This window comes from Xylocopa sonorina, chromosome 4, assembly GCF_050948175.1.
Source record: "Xylocopa sonorina isolate GNS202 chromosome 4, iyXylSono1_principal, whole genome shotgun sequence".
Taxonomy (NCBI): Eukaryota; Metazoa; Arthropoda; class Insecta; order Hymenoptera; family Apidae; genus Xylocopa; species Xylocopa sonorina.
Window position 1 is genome coordinate 15,031,220 of NC_135196.1, and position 20,251 is coordinate 15,051,470.

The 20,251-nt window shown below is 48.2% G+C and overlaps 2 protein-coding genes and 2 non-coding genes across 4 annotated transcripts in view; all 4 read right to left on the minus strand.

Moving 5' to 3' along the window:
* The window catches only part of Mbo (nuclear pore complex protein Nup88), a 40,616-nt gene extending 26,112 nt beyond the window's left edge, over window positions 1-14,504 (minus strand). Inside the window, exon 1 of the mRNA XM_076894100.1 lies at window positions 14,247-14,504. Coding sequence (XP_076750215.1) covers window positions 14,247-14,450 — 204 coding nt within the window. The 5' untranslated portion in view covers window positions 14,451-14,504. The remainder of the gene's footprint in view (window positions 1-14,246) is intronic.
* Window positions 1-20,251, minus strand: part of Brm (ATP-dependent helicase brm) — a 254,808-nt gene that overhangs the window by 49,983 nt on the left and 184,574 nt on the right. The gene's annotated exons all lie outside the window — the stretch shown is intronic.
* On the minus strand, window positions 14,904-14,977 carry Trnat-agu (transfer RNA threonine (anticodon AGU)). Its single transcript has one exon. It is a non-coding gene; the product is annotated as a tRNA-Thr (tRNA).
* On the minus strand, window positions 15,249-15,322 carry Trnan-guu (transfer RNA asparagine (anticodon GUU)). The gene has a single exon. It is a non-coding gene; the product is annotated as a tRNA-Asn (tRNA).

Consider the following 20,251-nt stretch of genomic DNA (forward strand, 5'->3'; position numbering starts at 1 on the left):
AAAGATGTTGGAATGGTTCCACGTGCCACAGGGTACCATATCCTGGGCCACGTCCTTTGGTAAATTGCTAGACCTACTCTAACATCCAACGGGAACGCGACGTAGAGCGAATTTAAGTGTACTCTGGGCATCGTACCGCGTGAATTATCCGGTCGCTAAGCCACCATCGCCCTACCTCCGCAACGGCCCTCCGTAAACCGTATCGGATCACGTATTGTTTCAACGAGTATACGCGTACACATAGAAGAACCATCCACCCCTGCGCATTCGGACGACAGAAAATTGACAATCACCAGAGGCGCGAATCGACGAAACGAAGCACGAGATTCCCCAATTTCTGGTGTCTCGCGCCTTATGCAGCCAGATCTCGACACCCACGCAAGCGTGCTTGCGTGCGTGCGTCCGTGCGTGCATGCGTGAGTGCGTAAGCTTAAGCCCGTACGTAAATATGTGTGGTCGGAGAGAACTTTAGCACAGGGAATGGAATTTGCTTCGTGGAACGAACAAGAGGGAGCGAGAGAGAGAGAGAGAGAGAGAGCGGTTGATCGTCGAGAGCCGCATACATGGGCCGAAGAAAGAGCGGCAACGGCAGACGTGGGGTGGGGGTTGGTCGACCGAGGCTGTCCGCAATTAAAATAATTCCCTTTCTGCTTGCAGCCGAGCGGAAAGAACTTACCAGCACCCTCTCGCGGGTACCCCCGGGGTGCTACCCTCTTCCTCTTTCTTCCTACGTTGGTATCCACTTCCTCTTATATCATCTCGTCCCTCGCCCGCTCCTTTTCCCATTCTCCTCGTTCTGTTCCTCGCGCGAGCCTGGCCCTGGTAAGCATAGCTATTTTAATTGTGTCGTCCTACAGCAGGATGACCAGCCCCGACTAGGACGGTGCGAAATGAACGCGCGCGCCCCCCCAACCCCCTGTCCCACGGTTCCCGCCTCCTGAAAACCACCGCCAGCGTACGGCTGGAATTATCGGGAAGACCGTGCTCGGGTGATTGCATCGGGGCGAAGAAGCGAGCGACGAAAGACGGATGCGATCAGGGTGGGTCGAGTGAAATGAGGGAGAGAGAGAGAGAGAGAGAGAGAGAGAGAGAGAGAGAGAGAAGGACGATGCGCAGTCATCTTCCGCATGCGAGACGAATTAGCGCAAGCTCTACCGAGCGGGGCTGAAAGCGGCGGCGGTGGCGTGAAACGACCGCCGCTACCAAGGAACGCTGTCTCCCGCGAAACGAGACAACGGGACATCTGAAAAGGGCGAGTGCTGGACGAGAAAAAGAAGCGCAAACACGAGACGCTAGGCCTATAGACAGGGTTGAGCGATGCGCGAAAGGTTTATTGCTCTGACGGTTGTTGCGAAACGTCCGCCATGGTTGAAATTAATCCGAGCGAGGCCGTGTCGGTTAACCTCCTCAAAAGCAGCCGCAAACGCGTCGCGGGTTGCGTTTCACAACGGGAGATTTCATTCACCGCAGCCACGGCGGGATCATCCGCGACGCCGTCCGCGGTGCTTCTCGCGTTTCTTCGTCTTCCGCTGCTTCCTCTACCGGAGAGATCAACGAGCCGGGTATTCCTCCACCTTGTGTGCGCCCCTCGCGTCGGCGAGGAGAGGATGAAGCCAACCGGAATTACGCCGCTGTGCAGCAGCCGCATTCAGTGGCTGCTTCGGCTCGAAACGAGCGAGAGAGAGAGAGGGAGGGGTCGTGATTTTCGATGCGAGAGAAACGCTTTCTACGGAGACGATCGCGAAAGCATCGAAAGGGCATCGATGTTTGGTTTTGGAGTCGCGTGTCGAGAGAGCTAAATGGATCTTCGTCCGATCGACTCATCGATCGCTTTAGAACTGCCGAACTGCCGAAGGGGGACGAGCGAGCTGTCTTTCGTTCTCTTTCTCTCGGCTAGAATAAAATCGATCCGTAAAAATGATGGTTCGACAAGAGGTTGGGGGCAAGTCCCGCGTGAAACGATCGTTCCATTCCCCGGTAAATTCTCAAAGTGGAATCCTACACGGCATTGTGGGTTCGCGTGGGCGAACACCGCGGTACGCGAAGTGAAGAGAGCCGGGCGCTGCCGGCTCGTTACGCACCAATTAAATGTGTGCAGCCTGGCTGCCAAAGATATTAGAGTCATCCGAGCGAGTGGCCGGTCGAGCAAAAATAAGTAATTAGAAATGCCGCATGGATAATATACGCTGCAATTAAGACCGAAAGAGGGCCACCTAGCTGCCGCGAAAGCAGCTACCTCTACCTCCATCCACCGGTGCTCCGGTGCTCCCACCCCTAGTACCGGGATCTTGCAGAGCCGGTGGTGCCATGCAAAGGGGGGTGGAGCCTCAACCGGATGCGGATTCATAATTAAACACGCCCTTAAAACAAAATCATTACGGCTGTGTCGACTCGGGGCGGCTTCCACCACCACCATCACCACCACCACCGCCAGCATCACCATCGCCACCTCTCCCCGCTCTCCACCTCCTTTTGCTCATCCTCTTATTGCCTATCTCTATCTTTTCTTTCCTTCGTCCGGCCGTCTCTCTCTGTACAACCCCCACCCCGGAAGCTGTTCGCGTTGTTGGCGAACGAGTAGAATGGCTCGCGGCAGACAGAGACGCGACTAGGGGCTGGAAAAGTAAGGAACGCGGTCCTCTATCCGTGATAAAATGCATTCGCGCGATCATACGCGACAGCGAAGATCGCATTCGGCCGATACCGCACGCGAGGCGTATATATTATATATATATTCGACCCTCGGAAACGTCCCGCATCGCGCAATTCCTCAAACCTCGAGCAACGGTACGTATAGTCGAGCTTTTATCGGATGGTTCGTTCGAGATCTCGTGTTGAAATGGAATTAAATCGATTCTGAAACGAGAGGAAACATGCCCCGTAAGAAACGCTGGGAATCGTTAACGAATTCGAAGCGGAAAAACCGCTCGTACTCGTTTCGCGGTCGACGAGGAGCGGTGGGAAGAAAGAAATCGGTGAAACTGGCCCCCGTGGGCCGAGATTCCAGCGTGTACATAGAAAGAGCGGGCTCTCGGTTGTCGAGCAAGTGGATTCAGCGAGCTGTACAAAACGTTGGACTAGCGCCTCGAAACGAGTACCGTTTCCGCGGGAATTGAAGGGAAACGGAGGACACACCGCCGGTGGTGGAGGCACTCTCGGTCCTGTACTACGCCACGGAGGGTGGAAGGTGGTTTCCCGCACACCTCCCCGTGCGAGGAAGGACGAGGGGTTGGGCATGCGAACCTACCGAGGCATCCCGGGATTCGAACTGGTTCCACCCACAAAGTCCATCGCGCCGGTCCGGCCGCCCCGCGAGGAGCTTTTCCTATTTTCTCATAGCGGTTATAACCTCCCTCCTACCCACGGACGTCATCCTCCTACGGCTGTATCCTACTAGCCAGTCATCGAGTGGCTACCGTGGATTCGTTAAGGAATTAAGGATACATGCGCACCAACTTTCGAACAGGCCTCGCAGCTGCGAGGAGATGGTCAGCATTGCGGATGCTCGCCTTTCTTTTCCTACTTTTCCTACTCTTTTCCTTCTCTTGCTATTTGTTGCCGCATAGATTAGAACGGGAATAGAGGTTCCGTTTCCCCGCTGTTCGAGCTGATCGAGCGACGTCCTCGTCCGCGATCAGAAGAGGAGAATTCTCCTTTTGGTCGCGGTTAACGTCTCGTTTCGCGAGACGTTGCTGGCTTTCGAGAACCAACTAAACGGTAAACACGCCATTGGAGAACGCGTACCAAACGAGGACCGATGTAATCGTATAATTATCAAAATTTTGCAGTAAAGATCGCAGTTCAGCCGCCGGCGAGGAAATTTCAGGCGCGTTTTCGGAATACTAGCCAGGCGTTTAATTACTCTGGTAGCGTAAGCGTGGGCAGGTTGGCGATGCCGCGAGAGAAAGCAAACTGTCCGTAATTTCGCAAGTTTCCCGGTGTCACGTCGGCCATTTATTACTCAACTTATTGTCAGAAGTAACGGAAACAAAAGGGCAATAAGAATCCACGGCAAGACGGCTGCGGAGCCGGAAGTCGGAAGCACGATCTTGAAGCCGCCGCGGAAAAAGGCGAAGACCAACGAAATGAAACGTTCGTAAACGAGTCACGATCCCCTAATTAGGGGGCTAAATACCGCTGACGTTTTTTGCCGTTGCAATATTATCATATTTAGTATGCGCGCTTAGGAAGCCGGCTTAAATAAGCCCTGGGACCTCTCGAGTACGGAAGCTCCGGCTGAGAGCACGAAGTCTAATAAGTTCCACTGGTCGAGCCGTTGGCGCCCAGAACTGCGCCTCGTATTTCCGTCAGAATATTTGGCTGCTGCCTCGATTTACCCGTGCCCTGACCCTTTCTTCGAGTGTCCGTACCGATCGAGACGTTGCTCAACTCCTTTGCGACATCGGGGCTGAAGTCGGTCCAGAGTAGCCTCGAACATCCTGGATAATTTCTACCTCGAATCGACGTCCTTTAAACACCGATCAGCCAGAGATGGTCGATATCGCGTATGAGAAAGGTACGGTTCGCAGGCTCGTGGTTTGCGCGACCCGACCCACCCTATGCATCGGCTTTCGATTCGTACCATTGCGGCATTGAAATCTCCTTAACCGACTCGGTTATTTACTCGCCTTCTACGATCGAAACTCCAGATGCTCCCAACCATTATCCAACCAGTCGTTCGTCAACGATTCGTTTGTGGTACTCGTGATTTTTACTTGTTATACGCGTATACGACTGTACGATAACGTAACGCGATTCGTGTTTCTTTCTCTCGATACGGTTATTGCATTGGACATGGAATCTCGCGAATGAATAATTCAAAGAGACTTATCATTTAGGAAGGATCGACGATCGAGAAACTGATTTCCTGCCACCTCGGGAAACTGAAGCGTTGGGTAATGTAGTCGGGAAGTGATTTTGTGGGGTCGAAGTTGGGGAAAAAGTTTCGACTTGGCGAGGAGGGAGAGAGAAATGGAAAAAAGGGTGGGCGAAGGAAGAAGCAGCATACGAGAGGCTCTAATTTACCTGGTAGCGGGGACTTTGCGCCTGAGAGTGAAGCTAACTGCTAATTTAAGGGTTAATTCCTTAGGAGACAAGTTGGCAGAGTTACGACGAAAATATTCATGGCATTATGCATACGCTTAGGCGGCCGGCGAGCGCCGCTAATAAAAGTCGAAAAGTCTAATTGCAAAAGCTCGTCGTTGCGGCATTAAGACTTTTATCAATCTTTTTTTCCGCTCTCTCATCTTACGTAAGATTGTACATTGTACTGGGGCTTGTGCTTCTAGCGCCGGATAACGCATTCATTTATTTATTATTATTTATCGTTATTATTATCGCGACACCACGTTCATGCTATCAATTGCCACGTACATTCTGCGATGTCTAAACGAGATTGATAGGAACAGGAAATCAATTCGAATCACCTCTATAGCAACCGGTCGTTCGCGTCCAATTTTCGTTCTTTCCGTCTAAATTCCGACGCTGGGACTGATAGAATTACCCCTTAAATCAGAACCGCGCCTCGTCCCTGATACTTAAATCGTCCTCCGTCTGTATCGTCGCTTCCCTTAATTCGATTTCCGCTGTGATAGAGCCGCGTGACAGGAGCCACTGCAATCTTCTCGTTGTCGCTTTTTCTTTCTCCTCGATGTCCGATTCGTTCAGAATATTGAATTCCCAACGATCTCGCGCGCGTACCTACAAACGGCACGCTGGGGTAGCGTTACGCCGTGAAATATGTTTCAGTTTGGGGCGCGAGGCTTCAGAAAAACTGAACGATACCTAAATCGTACCCGATCGTTCGGTTTTCGACGATTAGAACACCGTTGCATCGCGCGAATGAAGCTTTTAACGCAACGCGACATTTAACGTATCGAAAAAAATTGGTAAACGCGATTGAACGCCCCGGGTAAATTACTTTTTAAGCACTCGGGGTGAGTTTAAAGATCGGCTGACGACATTTGCACTTGGTAACTTCCAGCGAGGCTGTAGATGTCAGGGCTTCAGCGTCTGTGACGAGCAGGAAAGCCGTGCGAGGGTGGAACAGCCTCGGTGGGCTGACAGTAGGCTGACAGTCAGATTTGTACATTTTAAGTACCGTGCCCTCTTCTCCCTTCAGCCCCTCGGTTCACGCGATAAATAAGGCTGTAACTTCGCTGCGGGAATGATAATTAAATTGAAACGCTTCAGGTGAGGTTGGCCAGCTTTCCTCCTCGAAAGAAAAGAAAAAGAAAACAGTCGTATCGCGGTCCTTACCGATAACCTTTTTTCTCAGTCATTTCTCGATAATTCCTCAAAGTATTTCGAAACTAGGTAAAGTAAATGTTGGCAAAGTTTATCGATATTACTTTCGAAAGGCCTCTTGAAAATGGTTAAAACGGTCCCGTGGGAGCGGAAGGTCGGCTTATGGTGAATCGTTGTCGTCGAAGAGACACCCGTTACCCTCGCGCCGCCACGTTCCACCGGGTTAGGACTGGGGGCCGGTAAAAATAAAGGAAATTTATTCGCGTAATTTAAGCGAGGCTGACCCGGCGCGGCGTCTCGAACAGACGGAAGCACCGATATGCCGGGTACGGACGCGAGCCAGAGTTGCATCGTTCCCGCGTAGGAGTGGCAATACAGTTTCCTTAATGGGGTTTAAAAAAATTTTAAAAAGAGGATATCAAGGATGTGACTCTGGCGTGAAAGAAGCCTGGGGAGGAACTCGAGGCGGGGAGGGTGGGGGATAGGTCGAGGAGATGTACTATCCGGTACCGGGGGGTGGTACGAGCTTGGTTAATCGCCGTAAGACAACCGGAGAAATGAGCGAACAGTAACGCGGGGCTGAGACCGTTTCTTCTTCTCGGTCCACGAGGGTCCAAGGGGTAGGTTAGGGCGGAATTTAAAGGAGTGTCGAGTGTCGGGTGGTAGGAGAGAGGAGGTGGAGGAGGTGAGAGAAAAAACGCGAAGAAATTAAAGATGAACCTTCGCGTGAAATGGGGCGTGAGTTTATAAGGACCCTCCGTTTTCGAGACACCCCGTGCTGTTTCCTTTCGCGTTTCATACCCATCGAGCCTGCTCGGTTGTAAAACGAGTTTATATTGGTAGTTACTGATATACGTGTACGCGATGTATGCAACTCGATGGAATGATCGGCAGTCTGAAGCCAACGCTGACTGTCGGAAGTAAATGAAATTATTTAAACACGGGACCGTGTTCAATTCTGAATTCGGTTAATTTAAATTCCCGCTTACTTTTCATCGATCGATACGTACAGACTTACTTAGCCAGTAATAAACGCTCCTCCTGAATACAAAATATCAATCAGCTCTAACGGTGGCGGACGGGGCGAGAAAAATATTCGGTAATTACGACAAGCTCCCTTGATCGTCGGACGACCCCAATCGCCGTCATCTCGATTGCCATTCGAGGATGAAGATTTCGATTCGTTTTAAAAGCTCCCGCCCATTAGCCGGAAGCGCGTCTTATTTTTCACAGAGCCCCAGTTTTAATCTCGCTGCGATTCAACGTAATTGAAAGTGGACGACACGGTTAGCAGATTTCAAACGATAGTTGTTACTATTATTTAAATGAAAACGGAGAGTGAAACTCGGATACGCGTACGGTTTGCAACGCGTATTTCGAGTGTATAAGGCTTCGAGGCGTCGCGTCCCCTTCGAGGTCAGAAAATCCACGCGTTCTCCAGCGTTCTCTCGGTCGGGAAGGGGCCGGGGTATTATAACGAATCCTCGCGGAAATTAAAGGAAGGACCTTTATGTATTCTCTCGAGAATTCATACGTAGCCGGTTAATTACGAAATTCAAATTAACACAAAAAATGGTAGATCTAGAGGTGGGTGAGATGTGGAGTCGGAGTTGGTAGGGGGCACGGAGAACCGACGTTTTTTAAGGATCTCCCTTTTTAAGGCTACGGACTCGCCTACTTATTACGTTTCTCGGTAGCTCCGCTGGCGGTCTGGCAGTCGGTTATTTACCTACTCGAGGTTTTAATTACCTACCCCCTAGCTCTACGCCGGACAGAAAAGTAATCTTGGAAGTATGTGAAAGCGAGCACAGAATTTACGTAACGGACGTTAGAAACAAAGTAGGTATATTGGCCTTAGCCAAGCACTTTTCTTTGTTAGCATGAAATAACGTCTGTAGAAATAATAAGTATAACAATTTTCTGCTGTATTACGCTGTTCCAAAGCGGTTCTTCCACTTTTTCATTCACCGAATGCCGTCCCCGCAATTTTTACGATTATATCTGTCGCTCGAGTTTTCGTTAAATATAAAACAGCTCCAAGACTTGTTTAGACTGGCCACGTTTATTGTTTTACATTCCACCGCGGTGCTTAACGGTGGTATTCTCAGGGAAAATACACGCGCCGGATTTTTCCGCATCGATCCACTCGCAAATTGCTAATTACTAATTGTCCTGCGAGTTGTTAGGTCGTTAAAGCCTGTCGAACGAGAGGCTAAGTCGGCAGAAGAAATAAACGGCGAACGACGGCGTTACTTTCCTCCCCCTGCGTGCTTCGAATGATACTATTTATGCCGGAAAATTGACTTAATGGTCGTGCAGAACCGTTCCGAGCTGTCTCAATTTGATGCCTCCGGGAAGCGGCGGATACGATTGAACCTCGTTGAAAAACCGATGCCTACGGTTTCGCGGACACGCCGCTAAGTTGGCGTATCGACGTTACGAGCGTCGTAAAAAGTTACAGTTACGTTATAATAAGCCAGGAGAAAACGGTGGTTGCGGTACCGAGAAAAACGGCCGGGCTCCGTGTGTTTATATATCACTGCGAGTGGAAATTCCTCCCCTAACATGTCAAAAGGGGGTGCAAAGTAAACGATTTATCGCGATGTAAAAAGAGAAAGTCCTGATTATTGACACGTTTAGGGGCTCGTAAGAGTGAAACGATGCGGAAAACTTGGGAAAACTGTGGTTCCTCTGATCCCGAGGGATCGCCTCGATAAGGAACACGCCTTCTTTTGTACCGATCTGCCAGATAAACGTTCCGCTTCAACGGAATATTTTCCAGTATATATCGTAATGTATAATATCCAATCCAGAGAGAAAGAGAGAGAGAGAGAGAGAGAGAGAGAGAGAGAGAAAGGTTGGAGCGCAATATCGACGTTCTGCCGCGGTGGTTCCCAATGAAAATCGCGCTTAACGACGGCGATAAGGAAAAACTCGGACTCGGCAGAAGAGCTTAGAGGGCGTAATATAAAGCCCAGTTCGGCGAGACGAAGTCGGAATAAACGGAAATTACCGGGGCCATCTTGTAATTATACGGCTAATAGGAAGGTAATTTAGTGTCTCGAACTCGAGTTACCAGTGCGGCGGAGACGTCTGTAGGAGAGCGCGAGAGCGGTTGGTAGCCCGTTGGTTGCCGCGGTCTTCGCGGAAAATTAAAATAATAAACGGCATCGTTAGGATTCATCATCTGATTTTAATTTCCATTCCAAAATGATTGCGCATTATCTCCGGGGGCCGTCCCGTAACACCGTTTCTGGATTTACTGCTCGAGGGCCAAGCCAGACGTTGCTCGTTCGTTACCTATCCTCCTTCTTTCGTGCTACGCCGTACTACCTTTCTTCCTCTTCCTCTCTCCCCTTCTCTCTCTCTCTCTCTCTCCAATTTCATACCCTCCGTTTTTTCATCGATTCTCCCGACAGATCGTTCAGCGAGAAGTACTTATTTAAATTACGAATGCGTCAATTAGTACGCGTCGGTCGTTGGATCGCGTTCCACGCGGAAGCGAAAGGGTGAAAGCGACACGCCACGCTGACGCGAGTACGCATCGGACGGGGTGCGCCTCGACGACTCTGAAAAATAAAGTTTCGCGGCGTTGAACGTGTAACGTGGTCGGTGAACGGGAATAAAGATTCGGTTTTCGATAGGAAAAGTGGCACGAACGGCGGATACGATAGTGTGCCGGGTAAGGTTAGGCAAGGTTAGGTAAGTGGGTAATTAACATTACAACTACCCGCTAGGAATCTCTCTCTCTGGTCGTCGAGGCGGGATTGCTGATGTTCCGGTCGCGTTCCCACCGCTGGCGTCGCGTAATTTAAGTGTGCCACCGAAGACACGGTTACGCCATGCGACGCCCGGCATTATCATGGTAATTTGTTAGAAACAAACATTATAATTCCAACGCGGAGAAGGAGACGAAGCCCCGGGACCGCGACGGCCGAGTCGCGGTGGCTCTTTGCCGTGGTGTTTCAAGAGGAAGGGCTGCGCGCGTCCGTATAGGTGGCAAGACTGAAGAAAAGTGGTATGGGACGCGAAGCTTTGCTCGGCACGGGGCAAGGGTTAAGACTTTGGGTACCAAGTTAAAGGCGTAAGATCCACCGTGTTTTGGACAGTGTCCATTGTCTCGGGGTTATTTATTAGAGGCGACGCCGTTGGGTTCACGTCGTCCCGACACGGCGAAGACCAAGCTAAGATGGTGTTCTGTACGACGCATAACGGTGCCAGGATTTATATCTTGGTGCACAACCAAAACGCCATTATGCCATGGCTATGCCGGAACCCCTTCTCGCCGCGAAGATAGCCCAACGCCCTACGAACTACCCTTTCGAGAGAATCCTCCTACGCTCCCGTGATTCGTGCCCGGTTAAGTCGCACGGGTGGCTACAAAATTTTCCATTTAAATGGACGACAATTAGCCGTGATCAGTCTTGCCGCCGCTACTACAATAGTACTCGAACACATCCCCTTCTGCGACGTCGGCTCTCTCTCCTCTTCCTCCCGTTGCGAAGCCAACCACCACCGTCTATAGCGCGCGATACACGCGTATCGCGTAATTCGCACCGTAGCTAACCACCGCGCGGTGGTTCGGACGAGCACTTGTAAACGCTACAAGACGAATAATAGATGGAATCGACCCGATACCGGTTCTGAAAACTCCCCAAGTGTCCGCGCGACGGATCGGAAGTCGAAGGGAGAAACGGGACTCGGGGGACTGGGAAAGTGGATGCGCGAAAGAAGAAGAGCGCAACTTTAGTAAAGAACAGCGGGTAGGGGGATGAACTCGAGCACCCGACCACTAAAATCCGTGCCCGTGTGCCACTTCCTGCGCGAGGTAGACCCGTGGAATTATTAGATATGCAGCCACGACGGCTGCCCTCCTACCGGCATTATTAAACTTAGTTATGAATGCCCATTAAAACTGTAAAGGAAATGCATTAGCCTGCCAAGGTATTCCGTGAAGGTATAGAGCGGGAAAAAGCCAGCCCCATCCCCCCTGGCAAACGCGCGTGCCACTTCGTTACTCGTTCACTCGCCTCTTTATTTATCGTTTCGCGATCAGATACGATTTCGTTTTTCAAACTACAAATTACAACCAACGATACGATTACGCATCGCCTCTCGTTCTTCAACGTTGTTGGTTGAGGTAGAAAGAAAGAAAGAAAAGGGCAGAGGAGAGAGAGAGAGAGAGAGACAGTGGTTGTGGTGGTACGAAATACGCACGCAAGAGAGGAGGAGGAGGAGGAGGAGAAGCAAGAGGCACGAGTTGGTCCATGTCTACCACAAAAGCCATTGTCCGCCACTTACTGAATTCGTCGAGGCTCCCTCTCGCCCTGGCACCCGTGTCCACAGAGCGCACAGAGCCCCCACGCTACCAATGTAAAACACTTCCCGTGAATTTTATTGCTCCGCGTACCTCCTCGCACACTTGCGCGTGCAGGACCACCTAACTTGCGCCGAGTAACCGACGGGAGACCACCCTCCACCCTTTACGTTTGCTTGTGCACGGCCGGCTGCGCGCGAGCCTGGCCATCGTACAGGGTGTAAAACAAATATATGCTCAGGCTGAACCTTCGCGTTTCATCGAGAGACGTCTTCGCGCGAAACGCTTCCCAAAGCCGCAAGGATCGTAATTCATCTCGAACCTTAAAAATATATTAAATCAAGCTCCACCCGATAGCGGACGATCGCGCGAGCCTCTCGGCGAACGACGAACGATTCCCAAGTACAGGAAAGAATTAAAAGTTGAAGCTGGCAGCCGTGGCTAGCGGCAGGCTTGTTATCTCGACGAGAAGGATGGGCAATTCGTTAGGGCGGCGGTAAATTCGCGAATTAAAGAACTTATTCCATTTGGGCAGCCAAAGGGGTGTGAACGCTTCCTCGTTCGTATTATCTCGCGTCGAGTGAGAAGAACAAAAAGGGTGCGCAGGTAGAGGGAAGCAGAAAGGCGAGGACCAACGACGGGGAGGGAATAACCTGTACGAACAAACGCGACGGGAACGAACGGGGCGAAGGAAGGCGGGGGGAGCCAGGGGGAGGCCGGGGGCGTATGTGGGTGGTTCAGTGGGGTTGGTCGGAGGGAAGACGAAGGGAGAAAGAGAGCAGAGAAAGGGACAGAGAGGACGCGTTTAGACGTTCGTTCCGCTGGTAACAAAGATAACTCTATGCAATAAAAATGATTCAAAGTTTCCCGCGGCGGATGGTGGTTCCGATGGCGGAGCGGTTGACAATAGCGCGTCTTTGTCTCCACCCCACACCCCGATGCTACCCCGCTGCCTCTTTCGCCCTTCTCATCTCACCCCCTTCTACGCTGCCTCGTCCGTATCCTGCGACACCTATCTTCCGGTTTAAAGTCCCGCCGTGCGCGCCAGGGAGGAACCTCGCTAACTTTTATTATTTACGACCGATATTTCAGTCGGGCAGCGCGCATGCATACCGTACCGGCCATAAAGTGGCCCTTGGGAGTGCCGACGATTGTTCGCCGAGGATTCAATTGACTCTTAGAAAAATTACCAGGCCCGTGTCGAACGTACGCGGACTTTCCATCGAACTACTTTCAACGGTTGCTTTCGGCAAAGGTATACGACGACGACCACGACGACGACTATGACGACGATGAGAAGAAAGGGAGAGCAAATGAATGCCTTTCGATTTGTGGTAGTACCTAATTGCACGATCGAGCAGAGAGGTACGTTGGTAAGAGCAGTAGAGGAATGTTGGTAAAAGGGAAGAAAAAAAGATGAAAAACTAGGGAAAGGGTGAACGGACAGAGCAGAAGCGGACAGAGACTCCTCAGGATTTTCCCTTATCAAATCAACGGGTGAGCGAGCGATGATCGGTCCCCGAAGAGAAAGAGAAGGAGGGAATGGAAACGGAGGACCCTCCGTGAGACTTCTCTATTCCCCCTCGTCGCGTACTCTTTATCTACCTAGCTACGAATACCCATACGTAACCCCGGTGAAGGGTCTGAATTTGCATTTTATTCGCAGTTGTGGACCGCGGGTTCGTGGGTAGTGGGTAACGTTCCTCCGCGCTACGGACATTTATTTTAATTAAATTACTCCAGAGCGTCGAACAACCCATTTCCTATAAATTATCCCCTCACCGGTCTTTCCGTCTCTCGCGTGTCCGCTCGGTCAGTCGCGGTGGTGAGCGCGCGCCCGTGTACGAATGCCGAGACATTAATGTACCCGCTGATCCCACGGTGCCATTGAAATGAAATAAAAGCACGGGCGAGAACGAAACGTTCTGCCCATTCTCACCACCGCGGTGAGCTCGCCATGCCGCTTCCCTTTCATTTACCACGTAATCATTTTCCACTACCGCGTCCACTACGTGTGCGCCTATATCTACGCGTCCTCCTCGTGGACGCACGCGTCTCTGCGACTGTGTACCGTACATATGTATATATGTATATTGGTATCGCGGTCCATAATTCAGCGGCCGCTTAATCGCTTCGAATCAAAAGTTCGCACGGAGAAAACGCTTTCGCGGTAATCGTCGTGAAACGGACGCATCGTGCCGCGGTAACGGTCTCGGTTATCGAACAACTTCTGCTTAAAACTTCTAATTAACCAACGACGATTCTTCTTGTCATTCGTTTAAACGTATCATATTCCTGCGTTTATCAACGTGATTTCAATAGACTTCCCACCTAAGTAGACCCTCGTAGTCGGTCGTTATAAATAAGCAAATATTGTAATAATTTGCATCATTAATATGCTGCCTAGAATGAAGTATACAATATAAAATATTGTGCAATTGAAAATGTACCGATATAAATAGTACAAAATAATTTTTGCTTCTTCTCCCTATGGTGTTTTATAAATTCGAAATGTACAATATAGAAAGGAGAGAAAGAGAGGCGCTTGCGCGCCTTTTTACAAAGTGTTGTAGGGAGGTTAGGTTCGAATACAACAATCACGTAGCATCAAAGCGTTATAATTATTTTCAATTCATGTACACGATTGTACAGTGTTTCGATGAGTTAAGTATTCTTCACTTACTTGATAAGCAACATCTCCGGCTTTGTGTGTCGCTGCAACGTTTAGCGTCATCACGCAAAGATCCTTGGCATTCCACACGTATAACACGTTATCATGAATTTCTAAGATATTCCGCGTATCCTTAATATTTCCCGGCAAACTATTTTTCAATTCCCGAAACATAGGATGTTCATTTAAACAAAGGGGATCCGTACACAAATTCATTTTTGTCTAGAACAAGGTTATAACACCACGCACTCCACTAAACGACAACAACGAAGTTCCTCCACCATTTGCGCATTTAATGCGCAAGATAGCCAACGTTGCGGCGTCGTACACGTGTGGCGACACTGTTGAGTAAACTTAGTTATTTATTTGAATTGCGATGTGTCAAATGTAGCTAAGCTTATTTATTTTATTCGTTATATATTGGTATTTTACAACATGTGGTAAAAATAATTGTCAATTTATATATAATATAACGATTATTTATTTATTTTTTTATATACATGTCAAGGGAGTAACAGATATAGCAACGTATACATAGTACAGATAGTAAAATAACATTTACAGTTAATTACTTAATTATGTAAAGCGTGTCGTGTATTGGCAGAAAATTTAAAAAAAAAGAAGTCTTTCTCTACTGTCAACAATTAATTATTGTTGGCTTCTTCAAAAAGGCCCCGGAGGGATTCGAACCCTCGATCTCCTGTTTACTAGACAGGCGCTTTAACCAACTAAGCCACGGCGCCGTTGAAAACTGCCTTTTTTGCTTTTAGGTTTTCCTCGTAGATGCACAACATTATTTATAAATACTATTTTTATTACTGATCATTTTTAACACATATACGGCTGCATTGTGCAAGGACCGAGGAGAAGATCTAATCTTTGCTTTCTTTCGAAAAATAGATAGTAATGAGTCCATCCAAAAAGGACTCTGATCGTTTCCCTCGCAAGCTTTCAATTGCAAACCATAAAAGATACTATTTTTATGTTTTTATCCGGAGAAAATAAAAAAATTAACGCCCCCGGGTGGGCTCGAACCACCAACCTTTCGGTTAACAGCCGAACGCGCTAGCCGATTGCGCCACGGAGGCCGTTGGTGGACCTTGATTTAAATTACTATTAAAGCTAGAATACCAGTATTTTATGTTTGTTACATTATATATATTTTTTTTATTAATTTATAATAAATGAAAAATAATCAATTGTAGGAAAATATGTTAGAGATGACACTAAAGTCTGTATCTCTTGAGAAATCTGCTCGCCTCGACGACTTCTCCTTTTACTTACGACGTTCCTTGGGTAGTGTCGTTTTTCTTCATTATTGAATTTCGTAGTGAAAAAAGTCGGACAATTGTTATCAGTTATTCAATAAAATATTTGTCTCTAATTGTACGTTAAAGAAGATAGTTCAATATTGATAAAAGAAAAGTTTGTATTTCTTTTTCTCTTTAACAAGGATCGCAACACCCGATTTCTACTTGCTACGCGATTAATGGATCAATGGATAAATAGAAAGCGATATATTTTAAGCCCACCGTTTTCCTCGTCCCACCAAAGTTCTCGATGAATTATTAAAATACATATCTCGTATGTAGATCGAGCAGATGTGCCAGACTTGAAATCAAACCACTGTGAACCGAGCGTGAAGGAAGGGCTGCGTCGAAAGAGGACTGGTAATGCGTACTATACTAACCAGGAAATAGTCTGACAGTTGCGTCGAACCGTCGAAGCTATATGTATAGGGTTAATTAAATGGGATTGGCTCATTAGTAACTGTCTATATGCAAGGCGATGGCCGAGATGCGATTGGAGGGTGGTCCCAAGGTGATTTAATCCGTCACGATGGATCGCAGATGTTCGACTGGTACGTGGCACGGCTCGTCACAATACTGTAATTAGGACCGCGTTTCGTTTATACGCATGCATAATGAAATCGTGGTCTTTTTACCCTACCGATGAATCGATGATAATGCTCGTAATTACGTTTCGATCCTGGATTTACAGCTACTTGTGTATATTTGCGCTTTACAGACCAGACCGTTCTTTCCATTACAAGAACATTACAAGAATATGTTACATTTGATATCGTTAAGGGGTGAAAGCACCCTTTTCTTTTATTATATTCCGATTGATGCTTTCGTGGATGGGATTGTTTGCGTCGCGTCGACCACGATCCAATTGATTCTGGTATTAAGCCCAGCTTTCTAAGAACAGTTACCAGGACAAGACACTTTGGTTTAGGCATGCTGACATTAACGGCCCGTTTAAATTGTGCGTTTAATTACAAGTAAGAGACAGTAGCCATGAAATTTATCGGTCACTGTTACCATTCCCTTCGTTCCTAATCTACGAAGCAGGATCCACGGCTAACAAAGCAGAGAACAACTACTTCACGCGCAATAAGACGCTTCTCGTTGCTTTCTAGTACCCGACAATTTCTATGATATTCAATATATCTGAAACGTACGCCCATATTACACGTATATACTTATTGACTATTACGTTGAACGAAGGTACGATGCAGTATCGTTCAGCTCATAAAGTACGCGTGGATTTCGCTGAGAGGATACTGGATAGAAATTTTGTACCCATAAATCTAAGCAATTTTGTTGAGAGGTTCAATCCTCCTCGCGAGTTTACAGTCTCCCTTCCCGATCGAGCTCTCTCTCTCTCTCTCTCTCTCACTCTTTCTCTTTCTCTCTCGGTTCTATCCGTCGTTTTACACCTCGGAAACCCGGGCCCGAAAGCAAGGTACTTTGCAAGCCGCGGCGGATGTCTATGATGAAGGTGAGTACGACCTGTAACGATGTAACGGGCGAACATTGCTCACGAAATCATGACGAATTCATTCGAATTGCGAATTACCTTCCGGTCGACGGAGTTTCGCTAAATGTCCGGAAGAGGGTACATATGCAAAACGCGTGATCATCAATATTCCATCGCGGTGAGCCTGGCCGAGGAATCCGGAAATTCTGTCTTCTGCCCCTAGTGTTTGCTTACTTTATCGGATAAATTAGAAACCGTCGATTAATCAACAATTCTGGTTCGTTAACCGCTCGGTGCCCCTCTCTTCCGTTATTCAGGTATTTGTGCAACCAGTTTGCGAACGACGCTACGCTTAAAAGCCGAGCGAAGATCCGCAGCTCTCTCTATCTCTCTTTCTCTCTCTCTCTCCGTCTGCCTGTATCGTCTTTGTAACAGGCCGTGCGTTCTGAACGAACAATCGAAGCCAACTCGCCGGAGAATCGGTGGAGAATCAATTTGCCCTGCGGATCTTCTGGTATCGAGACAATACACAGCTGACTGAACGAAGAGCGAACACCCGGTAGACAATACGTCTTAACACTCGTAGGTTATTGTGGCGTTGAAAGGGAGTAACTTATAGGGGCATTGGGAATTACCAGTTTATTATTAGGGAGATAGCGTAGAGGGCCAAGATCAGGGGTTGCTGTTAATTCTCCTAACACTTAGCTCCCTGGAGAGAACACGCCGCCTCAAGACTTTCACCGTCTCAACCCATTCCAGCGTGCAAGAGCACCGACATCTTGAATCGCTGCCGTGTTAATTAGTGCGACTTTAAACGCACCCGCATGCGGTGGCAATCAGGACTGCAGACCGAAATGATTTCGCTCCTCGTCCACGGAAAGACGTAATCTGTATTAGCAGCACACGTCTGGACGAACGACTCACCGTTACCAAACTGAAAAATCAGAAACGTTCTCAAGCGACATTATTGCCTATCCTATTCTCTCGCGCGTACCTCTAAGATGATTGATCCTCAAGAAAATGTTCGCTGCCGTTCCCATTTGAAAAAAACCATACAATTCCGGAGGCGAAAGCCGATGGGGTCGATTGATAAATCGAACAGGGTACGGAACGGAGCAATCTAGTGCAAGAACGATGTAGTCTTGGCCAACGGACGGCTGGCAGACGCGTGCACCATTTATAAATACAACGCGACGGAGGATCGTAGAACGAAGACGAAAGGATTCGCCATTGGTGAAAGGCGAGGGAAGACGAATCGACGACACCACCGTACGAACCCGCACTTGACGTCTTCCATACGTCAAAGCCAGGCCGCGACTCATCTTCTCAACCTTACGGGAATGTTCTATCTCCGAGCCTGAATTAACGTCGTTGCTTAACGTTTTAATTATTCCATTTAGTCATTTTCGAGCGAGCGTCAACCGTAGATGATAAAACCTCTCCTGCGTATATCCGACTGTCCGATAGCCCTTTCGGGGATGATATACTTGCGACAAAGTAATTAGTTCAAAGTTCGTTAGGTGTTGGCTGTATAATCGATTCGCTCGTTTCCTATTGGCGATTCAACGAAACCACTCACGCTTAATGAAACGTCGTAGATAAGCGCGAGAAAAATGTCCGAGCTGGTTATTGCTGTGGTTTATTCCTATTTAATGACCACGATGACGAATATCACCGATAAGATTAAATAATTGTTTGCTCCTCCAAAGTAAAAATTATCGGCTCGAATTAAAAACGACGTCGATTCAACGTATAACGCTACCCTCCTATCTAGAACCGTGCATTATAATAAATGCGTGGTACGTACATATAGGTGATAATCGCGTAAAAAGACTAGGAACGAGCCGCTCTGTATAATTAATTAGGATCGTTTCGTAATTAGGGTAAAACGGTTTCGAAACTGGTTTCGTGTACCTTTGTGCTGAACCTCTGTAAAGAGAGCCTCTTTATAGACGTCGCGCCATCATTGAATTACGCATTAAAGTTTGATCCCTTACGTGACGGGTTCGAATGTAACATTCCCCGTCGCGTATATAAATTGCCTGTATGCGTACCACCACGCTCAAGCGTGGCACTAAATTTAGAAGAATTACGCGATCGCCAAAGAAATGTGACTGGCGAAGAGGGAATTAAATTGTATGTATTGCGATTGTTCGACGTCTGGTATTCTTCTGGCGAGGCATTTATTCGCCGAAGAAGGCTGTTCGGCACGTATTATCCATAGGGTTGAATATGCGTCGGATACGTCGGAATTTCGTCGCGATGACACGAAGGGGAGGCCGTCAGACAGACGTGGTATAGCCGGATAGCGGAAGTAGTAGACGACAACTTCCGATGGACTGCATTGTCTGGTGTAAGAGACACGTATAAAGTACGGAGGAATCAAATGCGAACACGTTCTGACGCGTCGTTTCCTGGATCCTCCGGTTTCTTTCGATCGGTATACTCGTGTAATCGCGGCTATTATGGGATGAAACGTTCCCGGGTCCCTATAAAGATTCGCGTTCGCGCGATTAACAACAACATATTCCGACAGTTGCGTCGGATTTTTACCGTGTTTGCGGAAGACAGTTTGCCCAAAGTCGACCGCATGCAATGCCGGATAACGCCTGTATGGACGGTAGGTGATTCTTTAAGCGTGAAATAAATAACTCGGAGGGCTCGACCGAAAATGTGACAGGAGCGTTTCTGACCCCCGGTCGTAGGGGTCACGTCGCGTTAACGAGAGGGCGAGAGAGGGAGAAAACGAGAAAAAAAGAACAGAAGAGCACATTTTAACGTCAACAATTAAAAATATCGTACATATATTATCGCGTTGGTCTCTTGGTTTCAACTTTTGTAGCCTTTTATAATACTTGGTTACAAACGATAGTGGGACAAGTCGTTGTGTATTTGAAATGTATCGTCTATTGTAGTTGCAAGTTGTTAGTTGTTGGTCGTAGAAGGTGGCGCAATCTATCAAGACGTAGATTTAACGATAGCCAAAGTAAATGACGTTTTCATAAATTAGTAGCGGTATCGTCGTAAAAATATGAAAATGATTTATTACATCTGACTAACCATTACCCGATATCCATTACCCCCTCGAAGTAAATTTTTTTCCAAATAACCTTCGCATTTCACGTTAAAAGTAATTACATCGACCGGTAATTACGCTAACTGCGAGTACACACAGTGTCGTGTGATTTTATGACGAATGCAAGAATGGCGTGCACGTCTGGACGGATGTACGCACACGGCCGGTCACCGCGTGA